This window comes from Capricornis sumatraensis, chromosome 4 (genome assembly GCF_032405125.1).
Source record: "Capricornis sumatraensis isolate serow.1 chromosome 4, serow.2, whole genome shotgun sequence".
NCBI classification, from domain to species: domain Eukaryota; kingdom Metazoa; phylum Chordata; class Mammalia; order Artiodactyla; family Bovidae; genus Capricornis; species Capricornis sumatraensis.
The window spans coordinates 74,281,542-74,300,818 of record NC_091072.1 but is presented as its reverse complement, the minus strand read 5'-3'; the positions used below and the strand labels follow the sequence as shown (position 1 = coordinate 74,300,818).

The window sequence follows — 19,277 nt, the reverse complement described above, 5'->3', positions numbered from 1 at the left end:
GGCAAGGGTGGGATGATTTGAAAGAATAACACTGAAACATGTCTGTTGCCCCATGTAAAATAGATGACCAGTGCAAGTTCAATGCATGAAGCAGGACGCTCAAAGCTGGTGTTCTGGGACAACCCAGGGAAGGAGTGGGGAGGGAGGTGGGAACGGGCTTCAGGATGGGGGGACACATGTGCACCCATGGCTGATTAATGTTGCTACATGGCAAAAACCACCTTAATATTGTAAAGTAATTAGCCTCCAATTAAAATTAATTAATTAATTATTTTAAAAAGCAACTTGATAACCCAGTTGAAAAATGGGCAAAGCATTTGAATAGCATCTTCACAGAAAATAAAATACAGATGGTTCTTAACTCTATGAAAAGATGCTTAACTTCAATCTATAATAAAAGTAATGCAAGTGAAAGCATGGAAGTGCCATATTTCATTCATTACATTGACAATGAACAAAAAAGTTGATAGTATTTGTGGGGAAATACTCTTTTATAATGCTGACTAATATATAAATTGTTCCAACCTCTTTGGAGAACAATTTGACAAAAAATTTATCACAATTACAAAATGCTTACCCTCGATTTAGAAGTTCTATTTTTAGGAACATACATACATGTATACATATGTATATACAAGATTGTTCATTGAAGTATATTTTTATAATGCAAAATATTGAAAACAGCATAAATGTTATGTTAACCTCATCAAAAGTTAAGTAAATTCTGGTAAATCTAGACTTTGGAGAACTATAAAACTGTAAAATGAATGAGTAGACTCTTTATATATTAATATCTAAATTCTAGCTTGTTATGAAAAAATCAAACATTGTAATTTTAAATGTATAGAGAGTGGGATAAAAGAGCCTATGTTCTTTGCTACATATGTAGAAAGTATCTCTGGGTGGAATACCTGGGTAGCCCTGAAGGAGGGGCCTAATGGCCAAGAATAAGAATACTAAGGAGGCTTTTCATGCTATTTGTATTTTTTAAAATACTGCACCAGGTGAATGCAATTATTTATTTTAATTTAATATAACAAAGAAAAAAAGACATGAAGGAACTGGAGAATGACCAGAAACATGTTATTTCAGATTCTCAAGTGGATGAAAGTGCTTATGTGTAAAAACAGATTTAAAAGACTAGGAACAACAACAACAACAACAACAAGACTAGGAACATTCATTCTGGGAAGAGAAAAACACACTATAGAGTAGAAAATATTTCAACAAGTCTAAGGTAAGCAGTTTTGAAATGAAAATTTCTGTCTATACACTGAATGTCTTTCTTTTACACCTTGTTATTCCAGTGCTTAGTTTTCAAATGAATTCAGTTCTCAGAAATGTAAATATCATGAGAACAGGGTACTTTGTTTTATTCACTGCTATATCCATAGCATCTAGAACAGTGCTTGCCAAATAGTACGTATTCAATAAATATTTGTTGAATAAATGACATAGATTGTTTCTATAATTAATGATAGCTTTTTCTATCATTGATCTTAGTTTGACATATTGTAATTTTAGGTTAGAAAAATTCTCCAAATAAGATAACACAGTATTATAAATTAACTATTTTAAAAAGGGGAAAGAATTTCTACAATAAAAAATATGTTTTTAAAATCCCCAAAATAATAAGTTGGCAACCTCAAACACAAAGGCCAAGAATTGGCAGGCTAATTTCAATTTAAAAAATCAAGACTAGAACATGTTTCCTGTAGGTCATTCTAGCATCAAAGCTGCTATGGCAACATGAAGTACATAAACCTGCCTGACATCTCCCACTTTAATAGATCTTCTGTCCAACTTCACTGCAATAAAAAGTAAATAAAAAAAAAAAAGAATCATAGGTCTTCTGGTGAATGCAAGATTAAAGTAATTCAGAATAACTGCAAGCATTTCTAAACTTTTGAAGCTGATATTTTGGAGATCAACCATGAGCCTCAAAATATATTTTAGAATCTCTACTAGAGATATATATGAGTGAAACGGGTGTTATATGACATTTCTTATTTCTAAAAAATATACCTCCTTTTGATATCTTAAATATGCTTCCATCTTACAAACCTTCTATAAGAGAATCTTTCAGAACACCTAACCTGACAAATACATATACACTGATAGGGTAATGAGGGAGGATATTTGAAATCAGGACTAAATCAGACAACTAGACACATAATATTTACATCTACCTTGCACGCTGGATCAGTCTATAGGCATTGTACTTGCGGAATAGGTATCCCAGCCGAACTTTGTCTGTACGAAGTGTCTCAATTATGAGATTCCTAGCTTCTGTGTGTAGCTGTGAAGGGAGTATAGAAGCTTTTGTGGCCTGATTTAAGAGTATCAGGTTCTTCCGCTGAGCCTCCACATCAACAAAATAGTTCTGTTCTTTGAGCTCTTGGGGGTAGGAAGTGGGCACCATCATCTTGGGTTGCCTGGTATCTGAAACTGAAGTCAGTACCCAGGGCTTATTGATAGGGGGAAGTTGGGAATTTTGGTCCCATTCAGAAGGTGAGCTCTGCTGTGTTTTGAGTAGTTGAGTAGTAATAAGAGAAGGTAGTGGAGTTACAGGCTTAATGAGAGTAGTAGGAAGGGTCCCCTCATCAGCATAAGGGGCTTGAGATACTGGTGTCTTGTAATCGGTGAGATGGGGCTTAAACATTCTAAATCGTTCCACGGCAAAATGATCGTCAGGTATCTGGATTTCTTCAGAAGTGTCAGAGACCTCTGCTGTTTGGAACTTCTTAGTGGTGAAAGGGGCTTGAATTACCTTGAAACTTGGAGCACTGGGATGGACTGATACTGATTTCAATTTCAGAGAAGAAATAATTGACAATCTTTCCTTCCTTTTCTCAGAGACAGCAGAGGACAAATCTTTCTGTGGCTTTTCAGGGGTTGAGGGAGTCAATGGTGTTAGGGGACGCCCAGGGGTGGGAGAGACCCATAGAGAGGAAGCTTGCCCAGGAAGGGTCCTTGGCGGCAGATGCTGCCCAAGGGTAGAAGGGGCTTGTAACCCAGGAGATTGCTTATGAGTGGCAAAGGTCTGGGATGCCTGAAACTGCTCAAAGAGTGTTAAGGGTCCAGATTTCAAGAGCTCCTGAGGGATGGAAGTAGTCCCAGAAACCAAGTGCTTCCTAGGAGAGAGAGGAGCCCAGATTTGGGGAATCTGCACAGAGGTGACTGGGACTCCAGATATAAGGGGCTGTCTGAGGTCAAGAAAGGGCTTCAATATCAGAGGTGACTGGGGTGTCATAGAGTCCCTAGATATGAAAAATTGCCTGGAACTAAGGAGGGCCTCTGGTTCGAAGGGCTGCTGTGGAGCGGGAGAGAGCCCAGATATTGGACTGGGAACTGGTGTTGGGAATGGAACAGAGGTTGATAGATCCTTAGACATTAGGGTCTGTCTGGAGGAAGGAGAAGTCTGTGGTGCCAGGGGCTTCCCAGGGTCTGAAGGAATCCTCATTCCCAAGAATTTCTCAGAGGGGGCTTGTTTAAGAGGAAACCTTGACATACGGAAAGGAGTAGAAGGCACCTCAAATACAGGGGACTCCTCAGCAATAGCAGCAGATGATACTGGGGACTCCTTAGGAGTGTGAGGAGCATGTTTTGTGACAGATTTATCAGTAATGGAAGAGATCCCAGTTTTCAGTGTATGTCCTGAAGGAGGACTAGCCCAGGGTGGTAAGGGGTGCTCCTTAAAGAGAGGAGTTCTTGATGTTAGGTCCTGCACAGACCTAACAGTAATACCCATGGACCAGGCCTCCCCTGGGGTGAAAGGAGCTTTCAAAGGTTGGATTTGTTCTGGGATTTGGGGATATTCTAAGGTATACACTTTATCTGAGGTGAGAGGAACCCCTAATTTTGCAAACTGTTCATGAGAGAGAGAAATCCCCAATGCTTCAGCCTGTCCCAAAGTGAAAGGGGCCCCCAAATCCTGAGGCTGTGGAATGATGACAGGGATTCTCAGTGCCTGAGACTGCTGAGGGGTAAGAGTGATGCCCTGAGCCTGTGCCTGCTCAGGGGTGATGTGGCTCCTCAGTGCCTGGACCTGTTGAGAAGTGAGAGACACCCAAGGTGCCTGGGCCTGATCTGGAGTGAGAGTGATCCCTAGTGCATGGGCCTGCTCAGAGGTGACATGGATCCCCAGGGCACGGGCCTGTTCAGGGGTCACATGGATCCCCAATGCCTGGGCCTGCTGAGGGGTAAAGATGATGCCCTGAGGGGTGGCAGGGATCCCCAAATCCTGAAACTGCTGAGGGGTGAGAGTCAGACTGTGAGCTTCACCCTGCTGAGAGGTGATAGGAATCCCTAGTGCCTGAGCCTGTTGAGGGGTGAGAGAAACCCCCACTTCCTGGATATGCTGCAGGGTGACTGAAATCCCCAGTGCCTGGGCCTGCTGAGGGGTGAGAGTGATCCCTGGTGCCTGAGCTTGTTCAGGGGTGAGAGTGATCCCCAGTGCCTGGGCCTGCTGAGGGGTGAGAGTGATCCCTGATGCCTGAGCTTGTTCAGGGGTGAGAGTGATCCCCAGTGCCTGGGCCTGCTGACGGGTGAGAGTATTCCCTGGTGCCTGAGCTTGTTCACGGGTGAGAGTGATCCCAAGTGCCTGGGCCTTCTGAGGGGTGAGAGTGATCCCTGGTGCCTCTTGTTCAGGGGTGAGAGTGATCCCCAGTTCCTGGGCCTGCTGACAGGTGAGAGTGATCCCTGGTGCCTGAGCTTGTTCAGGGGTGAGAGTGATCCCCAGTGCCTGGGCCTGCTGAGGGGTGAGAGTGATGCCCTGAGCTTCAGCCCACTGAGTGAAAGGAATCCCCAAAGCCTGAGCCTGTTGAGGAGTGAGAGAAGCCCCCACATCTGGGATATGCTGTGGGGTGACTGAAATCCCCAGTGCCTGGGCCTGTTGTGGGGTAAGAGTGATATCTGGTGCCTGAGCTTGTTCAGGGGTAAGAATGATCCCCAGTGCCTGGGCCTGCTGAGGGGTAAGACTGATGCCCTGATCTTGAGCTTGCTGAGGGGTGACAGGAACCCCCAGTGCCTGGACCTGCTGAGGGGTGAGAGTGATCCCTGGTGCCTGAGCTTGTTCAGGGGTGAGAATGGTTCCCAGTGCCTGGGCCTGCTGAGGGGTGAGAGTGATCCCTGGTGCCTGAGGTTGTTCAGGGGTGAGAGTGATCCTCAGTGCCTGGTCCTGTTGAGGGGTAAGAGTGAGGCCCTGAGCTTGAGCCTGCTGAAGGGTGATAGGAATCCCCAGTGCCTGAGCCTGTTGAGGGGTGAGAGAAGCACCTACTTCTTGAATTTGCTGAAGGGTGACAGGTATCCCCAGTGCCTGGGCTTGCTGAGGGGTCAGAGTGATCCCTGGTGCCTGAGGTTGTTCAGGGGTGAGAGTGATTCCAAGTGCCTGGGCCTGCTGAGGGGTGAGAGTGATCCCTGGTGCCTGAGCTTGTTCAGGGGTGAGGGTGATCCCCAGTGCCTGGGCCTGCTGAGGGGTGAGAGTGATCCTTGGTGCCTGAGCTTGTTCAGGGGTGAGAGCGATCCCAAGTGCCTGGGCCTGCTGAGGGGTGAGAGAAACACTTACTTCCTGGATTTGCTGAGGGGTGACAGGAATCCCCAGTGCCAGGACCTGCTGAGGGGTCAGAGTGATCCCTGGTGTCTGAGCCTGTTCAGGGGTGAAAATGACCCCCAGTGCTTGGGCCTGCTGAGGGGTGAGGGTGAACCCTGGTGCTTGAGCTTGTTCAGGGGGAAGTGTGACCCCCAGTGCCTTGGCCTGCTGAGTGGTGAGCGTGATGCCCTGAGCTTGAGCTTGCTGAGGGGTGACAAGAATCCCCAGTGCTTGGGCCTGTTGAGGGGTGAGAGTAATCCCTGGTGCCTGAGCTTGTTCATGGGTGAGAGTGACTCCCAAGGCCTTGACCTGCTGATGGGTGAGCATGATGCCCTGAGCTTGAGCTTGCTGAGGAGTAACAGGAATCCCCAGAGCCTGGGCCTCCTCTGCACTGAGAGCCGCTCCCAAACCCCGAGGCATCTTAGGAGTAGTAGTTTTCCCCAACGCCTGAACCTGATTAAAGGTGTCCATGATTTTCAGCGCCTCGGCCTTTTCAGAAGTGAAGTCAATTTCCTTTGCTTGGGCAAGCCTAGAGGTAAGAGTGATGGACTTTGCAAGAGACGCTCCAGAAAGAGGAGAGGGTCCACGTGAGGGGGATTGTGTGGAGATGGGAGTAGTGATTGGAATGCGATACTTTCCTTCAGCCAGATCCCCTAATTTCTTAAGGTTCCCAGTGAAATCTGTTCTTTGGTGTGTCTGCGGTATGTCTTTCTGTGTGCTCTCCCACCTGTGAGACAATGTGATTGAAGTCTGACTGAGCACCTGTTCTAGTTGTTCATATGTCTTCATCTCCTTTGCAGTTTTTTGCTTCTGACTTTCATAGTCCCCTACATTTCTCCTTGCCTTCTGCTTCTCCTCTCTCTCCAAACTGCTTTCTTGCTCCAGATGTCTCACTTCCTTCTGAACCTGCATCATCTGCTGTCCTTTCTCCTTCTCCAAAGGCACACCTTGTTGTTTTGTTGTTTGTTTCCATGCCTCCAACTGCTGCTGCTTTGACTTCTGATACCCTTCTCTCTCCTCTTCTCTTTGCTTTTGCTTCTCATCTGACTCGATCTGCTTTTGTATCTTGAGTTTTTGCTGTCCCTTCCACACCTCTTCTTCCTGCCATTGTTTCTCTTTCTGTTGCCTTTGCTTTCCCTCCTTCACTGGGAGCCATGCCTCTTCCTTCTCCAAATTCTTCTTTATCATCTCAAACCTCCTTTCTTCTAGCTCTTGTTTTTCCTTCTCTTTATAGTCTGTCCCTACTGTAGAGGCTTCTGGAACATTCCTTTCACTTTCTATTTCGGTCAAGATCATTCTTATTAAATTGTCAGTTAGTGGGTCAAGCCTCTCCTGTGAAATTAAGGTGCTAATTTCTGACTGTGCACTAGTTGGTTCCTGAGAATGCCGTTCTGGCATAAATGAGACTGCCTTTCTTAGTTTCAAAGGTTTCTCTCCAATTTGTCCTTCATTTTTTATATCTTTGTATTTTCTTAAGATTTTTGTCACAGTTTCAGCCACTTTTTGGAAATATTCCTCCATTTTTGTCTTTATGATTCCTAATTTCTCAACTTCTGATCTTTTTGATAATAACTCTTCTTTTGACACAGTCTTTTTATCCCAGGGCTTTCCTATGTTATCAATTTTCTCTTTAAGGAATGACTCTATGGCTTTCTGAAATTCTTCTAGGTTACTCTGTTCACTTTTGTCATCTGGAATACCTGATTTAGCAAGTTCAAGAGACTTGAATTTCTTTGTGAAGACTGACATATCTTTCTCTTCAGATTTTTCTTCTTTTCTTGTAGTGCTTCCTGGAGAGATGTGGTGTTTCTTTCCTTTTATTTTCTCAGAGGAAGGATCAAGTTTGCTCCACCTGGATGGCTCTGGTGCGCTACTCATCTCATTTCTGCCATCTTTGTCCGTTGGCTCAGTGGTGAGCTCCTCTTCATTCTCTGAAGACATTTGACTTTTACTCTGTAAATGTTCCGATTTAGCCTCCCTCACTTTTTCCACTTTACCACTTGTTCCACTTCTACCACCTTGGCTCTTATCAGAAGGGAAATCAGAAGGAAAATGTTGACTTTTTGATTCAGTGAGTGACTTTGATTTGGTTTCAGGAAAGGATTTTGTTTCGTTTCTTTTCTTATCCAGTGCTTGTAATTCTAAGTGGTGATCAAGTTTGGTCCCTGTGACTTTCTGTTTACCTTTATCATCATTCACATTTGATTCAGAGGTCTCCTGCACAGACAGGCCTTTTGTATGCTTTTTTTTCTGTGACTGGAACTCGTCAGCCCCATCTTTCTGAAAGGCACCACCTTTCTTCACTGATATCTTATCTTCAGTGATCTCTCCAGAAGACTTTTTCTGCTGGCCAGTTAAATCTGGAGTTGTTTCACCTTGGGCTGCATATAATTGCGATGAGTCCGACTTGATTCCCAAGGCTTTGGTCTCTTTTTGAGGGGCCTCATCTACCATGTTTTCAAATTCTTTGGTCAAAATACTGTCTAAACTGTTTTCTGTGTCAGCTTGGCTAATGGTTGATTGTGGAGAAGGCTCAGGTAACACTTTCTGTGTTGATGTGGGCAATGCTTGGTGCTCTACAATTTTGGATCGAATAAGGTGTTCATATTTTTCTTCTGCTTCTTGAAGTTTTTGCTGAAGCGTTTCATTTCTTTTACTGAGATCTTCTATTATCTTCAGGGAAATCTCTTGTTCTCTTTCAACTGTCTCATTTGCATATGTATCAGAAGTATGGAGGTTAATAGCTTTCACTTCATCATTTAGTGTACTCAAAGCTTTAGAAAGGTTTACTGTTGTTGATGATATATATTTAATAGCATTGTTTTCCAGTTTATTGAACATTGAAGTACCTATGAGATCCTGAAGCATATCTTGGATTTCTGACACCTTTGTTTTTGTGGCAAATTGATCACTAATCATCTGATCTGGTCTTAAAGCATGAGCTATTGCAGGTCGCTTTATAACTCTTTCTTTCCATGATTTCCATAGAGAACTTCTAGATGCTAGAAGAAAAAAAAGCATAAAACATAAATGAGATTGCATTTCTCCTTTTGTGCTGTGCTCTAAGTTTAAGACTAAGGAATTTAGCCTAAATTAACAGATAGATATAGGATGAAGTTTCATTAGGGAAGTTTGGCCCCAAAATAAATGACATTATTTTCAAAAGAATGACTCTTTCCCCACAATTATCTAGACGTTCTTCTTCCAGAGTTTAGGAGAACTCAGCTGTGACCTCAACTTACTTTAGGTTACAATTTTGAGATTAGCTAGGATGAATACCAAAATTTTCCTTTGGTTTTATGCTTGGTGCTTTCCATTTTCTTTAATGGGTTCTTATCTTTCTTTTTTCTCTTTTCTGAGTCAAAGCTAACCTTAGTTGTTTCAGAAGGATCACTAAAAATAGAAGGCAAACATTTGAAGGGATTTTCAAAATGGCTGAATGAGAAACTCAGCAAATTTTTCCCAAAAGTACAGGAAAAAAGCTGAGCAAAATTGCCAAAAACAACCATTTTAGGACTTTGGAAACTGACTAGAAACATACAACAAATTGAGAAGAATTAGTTCAAGAAAAATTTGCTGTGATGTTTTAGCTTGTAGCTGCTTCCATCTTCAACTCCCTAGCCCTATGGCCTGGTAGTTCTTCCAGAGTAAAACAGGCTGTGAAGACTGACAACTCTGCTGCCTGAGGGGGTTGATTTGATCTGAAGCAATGCAATATTATAACAATACTACTTTAACCCATAAACAGATTCATTAGCAAAGAGTATAAGCCTTACTAGATAATCTGGATTAATTGATGATTGACTGATCAGTGACTGACCACTAAGCTATGCTGAACCAAAAAAAACCCCCTAAAATTCAGGCTTAAAAATAAAAACAGGGGTTTCCCTGGCAGTCCAGTGGGTAAGATTCCTCTGGTGGGTTTGATCCCTGATCAGGGAACTAAGACCCCACAAGCCTTAAGGTCAAAAAACTAGAATGTAAAACAATAGAAGCAATAAAGACTCAGACATCAGATTCAATAAAGACTTTAAAAATTGTCCACATTAAAAAAAAACAACAACTGTGTACACCTGTGGTGGATTCATGTTGATATATGGCAAAACCAATACAATACTGTAAAGTAATTAGCCTCCAATTAAAATAAATAAATTTATATTTTTAAAAAATTTAAAAAAATAAAAAATTAAATTAAATTAAAAAAAAACTTAAAAGCAAACCAAGTGGAAAAATTGGAGTTGAATAGTATAATAATGGAAATGAAAAATTCACCAAAGTGGCTCAACAGTGTATGTGAGCTGACAGAAGAAAATAATCAGCAAACCTAATGCTAGATTACTAGAGACTGTCTAATCTGAAGAACAGGGAGGAAAAAACAATAAAGAAAAATGCAAAGGCTCAAAGATTTGTGGGAGACCATCAGGCATACCAGTATACAAGCAATAGAGGTCTCAGAAGAAGAGAGAGGGGCATTTAAAATATCTGAAGAGAGGACTTCTCTGTGGGCCAGTGGCTAAGACTCCATTCTCCCAATGCAAGGGACCGGGGTTTGATCCCTTGTCAGAGGACAAGATCCTACATTCTGCAACTAAGAGTTTGTATGCTGCAACTAAAGATACCCCATGCCCCAGTGAAGACTGAAGACCCCATGTGCTACAACTAAGACCCATCACAATCAAATTTTAAAAATATATAAATAAAAATACTTTAAAAATATATTTGAAGAAATAATGGACAAATGATCCCAAATTTGTGGGAAAATATTAATCTACACATTCAAGAAGCTCAGCAAATTCTAAGTGGGATAAACACAGAAAGAGCCATACATGGAACATCATAGTCAACTGTCGAAAGCCAGACAAAATAAGAATCTTTAAAGCAAAAAGAGAAAAATGACTAAACAATCAAAGGAGACTCAGTTAGAACCTAGGAACCACAGGAAATTTAATGGGTTACTTCTTACTGGAAACAATGGAAGCAGAGTCGGGGAATGATATATTCAACGTGCTGAAAGAATAATGTGTGTGTGTGTATTAGTCGCTCAGTAGTGTCTGACTCTTTGCGACCCCTTGGACTGTAGCCCAGGCTCTTCTGTCTACAGAATTCTCCAGGCAAGATTACTGGAGTGGGTTGCCATTTCTTTCCTAGAATTCCATATCCAGCAAAATTCTTCTTCAAAAATAGCTACCAAACTTGATGCTATATTACTAGAAGGTAATACATCATTCCCTGGAATAACACTCTTCCCGAAGCACACGCATGTACAACTCTCATGTTGTTGTTCAGTCGCTAAGTCTGTCCGACTCTTTGCCATCCCATGAACCACAGCACACCAGGCTTCCCTGTCCTTCACTATCTCCTGAAATTTGTTCAGACCCATGTTCATAGGGCCGATGATGCCACCAACCATCTCATCCTCTGTCACCCCCTTCTCCACCTGCCCTCAATCTTTCCCAGCATCAGGGTCTTTTCCAGGGAGTCAGGTCTTTGTATCAGGTGGCCAAAGTACTGGGGCTTCAGCTTCAAAATCAGAACTTCCAAAGAATATTCAGGACTTATTTCCTTTAGGATTTACTGGTTTGATCTAGTAGTCCAAGGGACTCTCAATAGTCTTTTCCAGCACCATAATTTGAAAGCATCTAATTCTTCGGCACTCAGCCTTCTTTATGGTCCAGCTCTCACATCTGTACATGACTACTGAAAAATACCATAGCTTTGACTAGGCAGACCTTTGTCAGCAAAGTGATGTCTCTGCTTTTTAATAAGCTGTCTAGGTTTGTCATAGCTTTGCTTCAAAGGAGAAACCATCTTTTAATTTCATGGTGTGCAGTTACCATTGCTGTGATTTTGGAGCCCAAGAAAATAAAATCTGTCACTTTTTTTTCATTCTTTTTTCATTTTGACATTTTGCATTTCACACAAAGAAATAAAGAGCACTAGTATATGTAGGTAAATAAAAATACAGGAAAATATTTTTTTCTTTTTCCTCTCGTAGTTAATTAAAAGACAAGCATATAAAACAGTAATTATAAAGCTATATTGTTGGGCTTAAATATGTAGTATACATGGCAAAGCACAAAGGAGAGGAAGAGGGTGGAACTACTGGAGCAAAGATTCTATATTTTGCTGGAATTAAGTTAGTACCAATCTGGAAAAGATTGTGGTAATTTAAGATATATACTGTAGTTCCTATAACTACCACTAAGAAAATGTAAGAAAAAGTGGAATTAAAAGGTACACTAGAAAATACCTATTTAACACAGAGGCAAGAAAAGAATAGAAGGAAAAAAAAGATACACGAGCAAAATAGCAGATATATATCCAACCATATCAATAATTACATTAAATGTGAATTAATTAAACTCACCAGCTAAAAGTCTAGAGTTGGACTATAAAGAAAGCTGAATGCCAAAGAATTGATGCTTTTGAACTGTAGTGCTGAAGAAGACTCTTGAGAGTCTCTTGGACTGCAAGGCAATCCAACCAGTCCATCCCAAAGGAAATCAGTCCTGAATATTCATTGGAAGGACAGATGCTGAAGCTGAAACTCCAATACTTTGGCCACCTGATGTGAAGAACTGACTCATTTGAAAAGACCCTGATGCTGGGAAAGATTGTGGGTTGGGGTGGGGGGAGCGGTGGAAGGGGACGACAGAGGATGAGATACTTGGTGGCATCACCAACTCAATAGACATGAGTTTGAGTAAACTCTGGGAGTTGGTGATAGACAGGGAACCCTGTCGTACTGCAGTCCATGGGTTTGCAGAGTCGGACATGACTGAGTGACTGAACTGAACTGAGCTAAAAGTCAGAGATTGTCAGATTGTATTTTTTTAAAAAAACCCAAGACATCCAAATATAAGCAACACATCTTAGATTCAATTATACTAACAATAACCACAGTACTCGGGTGCAGTCTCAAAAATGACAGAATTATCTCTGTTTGTTTCCAAAGCAAATCATTCAGTATCACAGTAATCCAAGTCTATGCACCAACCACTAATGCTGAAGAAGCTGAAGTTGAACGGTTCTATGAAGACCTACCAGACCTTCTAGAACTAACACCAAGAAAGATGTCTTTTCTGTTATAGGGGACTGGAATGCAAAAGTAGGAAGTCAAGAGATACCTGGAGTAACAGGAAAGTTTGGCCTTGGAGTACAAAATGAAACAGGGCAAAGGCTAACAGAGTTTTGCCAAGAGAGCACACTGGTCACAGCAAACACCCTCTTCCAACAACAAAAGAGATGACTCTACACATGGACATAACCAGATGGTCAATAGAGAAATCAGATTTATTATATTCTTTGCAGCCAAAGATGGAGAAACTCTATACAGTCAGCAAAAACAAGACTGAGATCTGACTATGGCTCAGATCATGAACTCCTTATTGCAAAATACAGAATTAAATTGAAGAAAGTAGAAAAAACACCACTAGAAAATTCAGGTGGTATATGAAACTGTATGAAAACTGTATGAAATCACTTATGATTATATATAGTGGAAGTGACAAATAGATTTAAGGGATTAGATCCAATAAACAGAGTGCCTGAAGAACTATGGACGGAGGTTCATAATATTGTATGGGAGGTGGTGATCAAAACCATCCCCAAGAAAAAGAAATGTAAGAAGGCAAAATAGTTGCCTGAGGAGAACTTACAAATAGCTAAGAAAAGGAGAGAATGAAAGGTAAAGGAGAAAAGGAAAGCTATATCTATCTGAACGCAGAGTTCCAAAGAATAGGAGAGATAAGAAAGTCTTCCTAAGTGATCAGTGCAAAGAAACACAAGAAAACAATGAAAGGAAAAGACTAGAGATCTCTTCAAGAAAATTAGAGATACCAAGGGAACATTTCATGCAAAGATGGGCTCAATAAAGGACAGAAATGGTATGGAACTAACAGAAGCAGAGGATATTAAGAAGAGGTGGCAAGAATACACAGAAGAACTATACAAAAAAAGATCTTAATGACCCAGATAACCAAGATGGTGTGATCTTCCACCTAGAGCCATACATCTTGGAGTGCGAAGTCAAGTGGGCCTTAGGAAGCATCACTATGAACAAAGTTAGCAGAGGTGATGGAATTCCAGCTGAGCTATTTCAGATCCTAAAGATAATGCTGTGAAAGTGCTGCACTCAATATACCAGCAAATTTGGAAAACTCAGCAGTGGTCACAGGACTGGAAAAGGTCAGTTTTCACTCCAATCCCAAAGAAAGGCAATGCCAAAAATGCTCAAACTACTGCACAGTTGCAGTCATCTTACATGCTAGCAAGAAATGCTCAAATTCTCCAAGCTAGGCTTCAAGAGTACATGCACTGAGAACTTCCAGATGTTCAAGCTGGATTTAGAAAAGGTAAAGGGACCAAAGATCAAATTGCCAACATCCGTTGGATCATTGAAAAAGCAAGAGAATTCCAGGAAAACATCTACTTCTGCTTCATTGACTTCCAAACCCTTTGAATGTGTGGACTACAGCAAACTCTGGAAAATTCTTCAAGAGTTGGGAATTCCAGACAACCTTAACTGCCTCTTGAGAAATTTGTATGAAGGTCAAGAAGTAACAGTTAGAAACAGATATGGAACAATGGACTGGTTCCAAATTGAGAAAGGAATATGGCAAGACTGTATACTGTACCCTGTTTATTTAACTTATATACAGAGTTCAGTTCAGTCACTCAGTTGTGTCTGACTCTTTGTGACCCCATGGACTGCAGCATGCAAGGCCTCCCTGTCTATCACCAACTCCTGGAGTTTACTCAAACTCATGTCTATTGAGTCGGTAATGCCATCCAACCATCTCATTCTCTGTCATCCCCTTCTCCTCCTGCCTTCAGGAGATGCCTCCAGCATCAGGGTCTTTACAAATAAGTAAGTTCTTTGCATCAAGTGGCCAAAGTATTAGAGTAATGCCATCCAACCATCTCATCCTCTGTCATCCCCTTCTTCTCCTGCCTTCAGGAGATGCCTCTAGCATCAGGGTCTTTACAAATGAGTCAGTTCTTTGCATCAGGTGGCCAAAGTATTAGAGTTTCAGCTTCAGCATAAGTCCTTCCAATGAATATTCAAGACTGATTTCCTTTAGGATAGACTGGATTGTTCTCCTTGCAGTCTAAGGGACTCTCAAGAGTCTTCTCCAACACCACAGTTCAAAAGCATCAATATACTTCAGTGCTTAGCTTTCTTTATAGTCAAACTCTCACATCCATACATGACTACTGGAAAAATCATAGCTTTGACTAGACAGACCTTTGTTGGCAAAGTAATGTCTCTGCTTTTTAATATGGTGTCTAGGTTTGTCATAACTTTTCTATTTGAGGTTTTTTGTATTTCCATACAAATTGTGAAATTATTTGTTCTAGTTCTGTGAAAAATACCATTGGTAGCTTGATAGGGATTGCATTGAATCTATAGATTGCTTTGGGTAGTATACTCATTTTCACTATATTGATTCTTCCGATCCATGAACATGGTATATTTCTCCATCTATTAGTGTCCTCTTTGATTTCTTTCACCAGTGTTTTATAGTTTTCTATATATAGGTCTTTAATTTCTTTAGGTAGATAAATTCCTAAGTATTTTATTCTTTTTGTTGCAATGGTGAATGGAATTGTTTCCTTAATTTCTCTTTCTATTTTCTCATTATTAGTGTATAGGAATGCAAGGGATTTCTGTGTGTTGATTTTATATCCTGCAACTTTACTATATTCATTGATTAGCTCTAGTAATTTTCTGGTGGATTCTTTAGGGTTTTCTATGCAGAGGCTCATGTCATCTGCAAACAGTGAGAGTTTTACTTCTTTTCCAATTTGGATTCCTTTTATTTCTTTTTCTGCTCTGATTGCTGTGGCCCAAACTTCCAAAACTAGGTTGAATAGTAGTGGTGAAAGTGGGCACCCTTGTCTTGTTCCTGACTTTAGGGGAAATGTTTTCAATTTTTCACCATTGAGGATAATGTTTGCTGTGGGTTTGTCATATATAGCTTTTATTATGTTGAGGTATGTTCCTTCTATTCCTACTTTCTGGAGAGTTTTTTATCATAAATGGATGTTGAATTTTGTCAAAGGCTTTCTCTGCATCTATTGAGATAATCATATGGCTTTTATTTTTCAATTTGTTAATGTGGTGTATTACATTGATTGATTTGCAGATATTGAAAAATCCTTGCATCCCTGGGATAAAGTCCACTTGGTCATGGTGTATGATCTTTTTAATGTGTTGCTGGCTTCTGATTGCTAGAATTTTGTGAAGGATTTTTGCATCTATGTTCATCAGTGATATTGGCCTGTAGTTTTCTTTTTTTGTGGCATCTTTTTCAGGTTTTGGTATTAGGGTGATGGTGGCCTCCTAGAATGAGTTTGGAAGTTGACCTTCCTCTGCAATTTTCTGGAAGAGTTTGAGTAGGATAGGTGTTAGCTCGTCTCTAAATTTTTGGTAGAATTCAGCTGTGAAGCCGTCTGGACCTGGGCTTTTGTTTGCTGGAAGATTTCTGATTACAGTTTCAATTTCCGTGCTTGGGTCTGTTAAGATTTTCTATTTTTTCCTGGTTCAGTTTTGGAAAGTTGTACTTTTCTAAGAATTTGTCCATTTCTTCCACGTTGTCCATTTTATTGTCATATAATTGCTGATATTAGTCTCTTATGATCCTTTGTATTTCTGTGTTGTCTGTTGTAATCTCTTCATTTTCATTTCTAATTTTATTGATTTGATTTTTCTCCCTTTGTTTGTTGACGAGTCTGGCTAATGGTTTGTCAGTTTTATTTATCCTTTCAAAGAACCAGCTATTGGCTTTGTTGATTTTTGCTATGGTCTCTTTTGTTTCTTTTGCATTTATTTCTGCCCTAATTTTTAAGATTTCTTTCCTTCTACTATCCCTGGGGTTCTTCATTTCTTCCTTTTCTAGTTGCTTTAGGTGTAGAGTTAGGTTATTTATTTGACTTTTTTCTTGTTTCTTGAGGTATGCCTGTATTGCTATGAACTTTCCTCTTAGCACTGCTTTTACAGTGTCCCACAGGTTTTGGGTTGTTGTGTTTTCATTTTCATTCATTTCTATGCATATTTTGATTTCTTTTTTGATTTCTTCTGTGATTTGTTGGTTATTCAGCAGCGTGTTGTTCAGCCTCCATATGTTGGAATTTTTAATAGTTTTTCTCCTGTAATTGAGATCTAATCTTACTGCATTGTGGTCAGAAAAGATGCTTGGAATAATTTCAATTTTTTGAATTTACCAAGGCTAGATTTATGGCCCAGGATGTGATCTATCCTGGAGAAGGTTCTGTGTGCACTTGAGAAAAAGGTGAAATTCATTGTTTTGGGGTGAAATGTCCTATAGATATCAATTAGGTCTAACTGGTCTATTGTATTGTTTAAAGTTTGTGTTTCCTTGTTAATTTTCTGTTTAGTTGATCTATCCATAGATGTGAGTGGGGTCTTAAAGTCTCCCACTATTATTGTGTTATTGTTAATTTCCCCTTTCATACTTGTTAGCATTTGTCTTACATATTGTGGTGCTCCTATGTTGGGTGCATATATATTTATAATTGTTATATCTTCTTCTTGGATTGATCCTTTGATCATTATGTAGTGTCCTTCTTTGTCTCTTTCCACACTTTTGTTTTAAAGTCTATTTTATCGGATATGAGTATTGCTACTCCTGCTTTCTTTTGGTCTCTATCTGCATGGAATATCTTTTTCCAGCCCTTCACTTTCAGTCTACATGTGTCCCCTGTTTTGAGGTGGCTCTCTTGTAGACAACATATATAGGGGTCTTGTTTTTGTATCCATTCAGCCAGTCTTTGTCTTTTGGTTGGGGCATTCAACCCATTTACATTTAAGGTAATTATTGATATGTATGATCCTATTGCCGTTTACTTTATTGTTTTGGGTTCAAGTTTATGCACCCTTTCTGTGTTTCCTGTCTAGAGAAGATCCTTTAGCATTTGTTGGAGAGCTGGTTTGGTGGTGCTGAATTATCTCAGCTTTTGGTTGTCTGTAAAGCTTTTGATTTCTCCTTCATATTTGAATGAGATCCTTGCTGGGTACAGTAATCTGGGTTGTAGGTTATTTTCTTTCATCACTTTAAGTATGTCTCACCATTCCCTCCTGGCCTGAAGAGTTTCTATTGAAAGATCAGCTGTTATCCTTATGGGAATCCCCTTGTGTGTTATTTGTTGTTTTTCCCTTGCTGCTTTTAATATTTGTTCTTTGTGTTTGATCTTTGTTAATTTGATTAATATGTGTCTTGGGGCGTTTTGCCTTGGGTTTATCCTGTTTGGGACTCTCTGTGTTTCTTGGACTTGGGTGATTATTTCCTTCCCCATTTTAGGGAAGTTTTCAACTATTATCTCCTCAAGTATTTTCTCATGGTCTTTTTTTTTGTCTTCTTCTTCTGGGACTCCTATGATTCAAATGTTGGGGTATTTAACACTGTCCTGGAGGTCTCTGAGATTGTCCTCATTTCTTTTAATTCATTTTTCTTTTTTCCTCTCTGATTCATTTATTTCTACCATTCTATCTTCTAATTCACTAATCCTATCTTCTACCTCTGTTATTCTACTATTTGTTGCCTCCAGAGTATTTTTTATCTCATTTTTTGCATTATTCATTATATATTAATTCTTTTTTATTTCTTCTAGGTCCTTGTTAAACCTTTCTTGCATCTTCTCAATCCTTGTCTTCAGGCTATTTATCTGTGATTCCATTTTTATTTCAAGATTTTGGATCATTTTCACTATCATTATTTGGAATTCTTTCTCAGGTAGATTCCTTATCTCTTCTTCTTTTGTTTGGTTTGGTGGGCATTTACCCTGTTCCTTTACCTGCTGGGTATTCCTCTGTCTCTTCATCTTGTTTATATTGCTGAGTTTGGGGTGGCCTTTCTGTATTCTGGCAGTTTGTGGAGTTCTCTTTATTGTGGAGTTTCCTTGCTGTGGGTGGGGTTGTACAGGTGGCTTGTCAAGGTTTCTTGGTTAGGGAAGCTTGTGTCGGTGTTTTGGTGGGTAGAGCTGGATTTCTTCTCTCTGGAGTACAATGAAGTGTCCAGTAATGAGTTACGAGATGTCAATGGTTTTGGAGTAACTTAGGGAAGCTTGTATATTGGAGCTCAGGGCTATGTTCCTGTATTGCTGAAGAATTTGCATGGTATGTCTTGCTCTGGAACTTGTTGGCCTTTAGGTGGTGCTTGGTTTCAGTGTAGGTATGGAGGCGTTTGATGAGCTCCTGTCAATTAATGTTCCCTGGAGTCAGGAGTTCTCTGGTGTTCTCAGGGTTTGGACTTAAGCCTCTTGCTTCTGGTCTTCAGTCTTATTTTTACAGTAGTCTCAAGACTTCTCCTTCTGTACAGCACCATTGATAAAACATCTAGGTTAAAGATGAAAAGTTTCTCCACAGTAAGGGACATCCAGAGAGGTTCACAGAGTTACATGGAGAAGAGAAGAGGGAGGAGTTAGAGGTGACCCAAATGAGATGAGGTGGAATCAATAGAGGAGAGAGAAAGCAAGCCAGTAATCACTTCCTTATGTGCACTCCACAAGTGGACCGCTCAGAGATGTTCACGGAGTAATACAGAGAAGAGAAGAGGGAGGAAGGAGACAGAGGTGGCCAGGAGGATAAAAGGGGGGAATCAAAAGGAGAGAGACAGATCCAGCCAGTAATCAGTTCCCTAAGTGTTCTCGACCGTCTGGAACACAC

At 40.5% G+C, this 19,277-nt stretch overlaps 1 protein-coding gene across 1 annotated transcript in view; it reads right to left on the bottom strand.

Moving 5' to 3' along the window:
- Positions 1 to 19,277, bottom strand: part of FAM186A (family with sequence similarity 186 member A) — a 130,101-nt gene that overhangs the window by 69,530 nt on the left and 41,294 nt on the right. Inside the window, exons 4-7 of the mRNA XM_068971425.1 lie at positions 6,146 to 8,592; positions 3,333 to 5,857; positions 3,243 to 3,278; positions 2,190 to 3,206 (exon numbers count right to left, since the gene is read on the bottom strand). Coding sequence (XP_068827526.1) covers positions 2,190 to 3,206; positions 3,243 to 3,278; positions 3,333 to 5,857; positions 6,146 to 8,592 — 6,025 coding nt within the window. The remainder of the gene's footprint in view (positions 1 to 2,189; positions 3,207 to 3,242; positions 3,279 to 3,332; positions 5,858 to 6,145; positions 8,593 to 19,277) is intronic.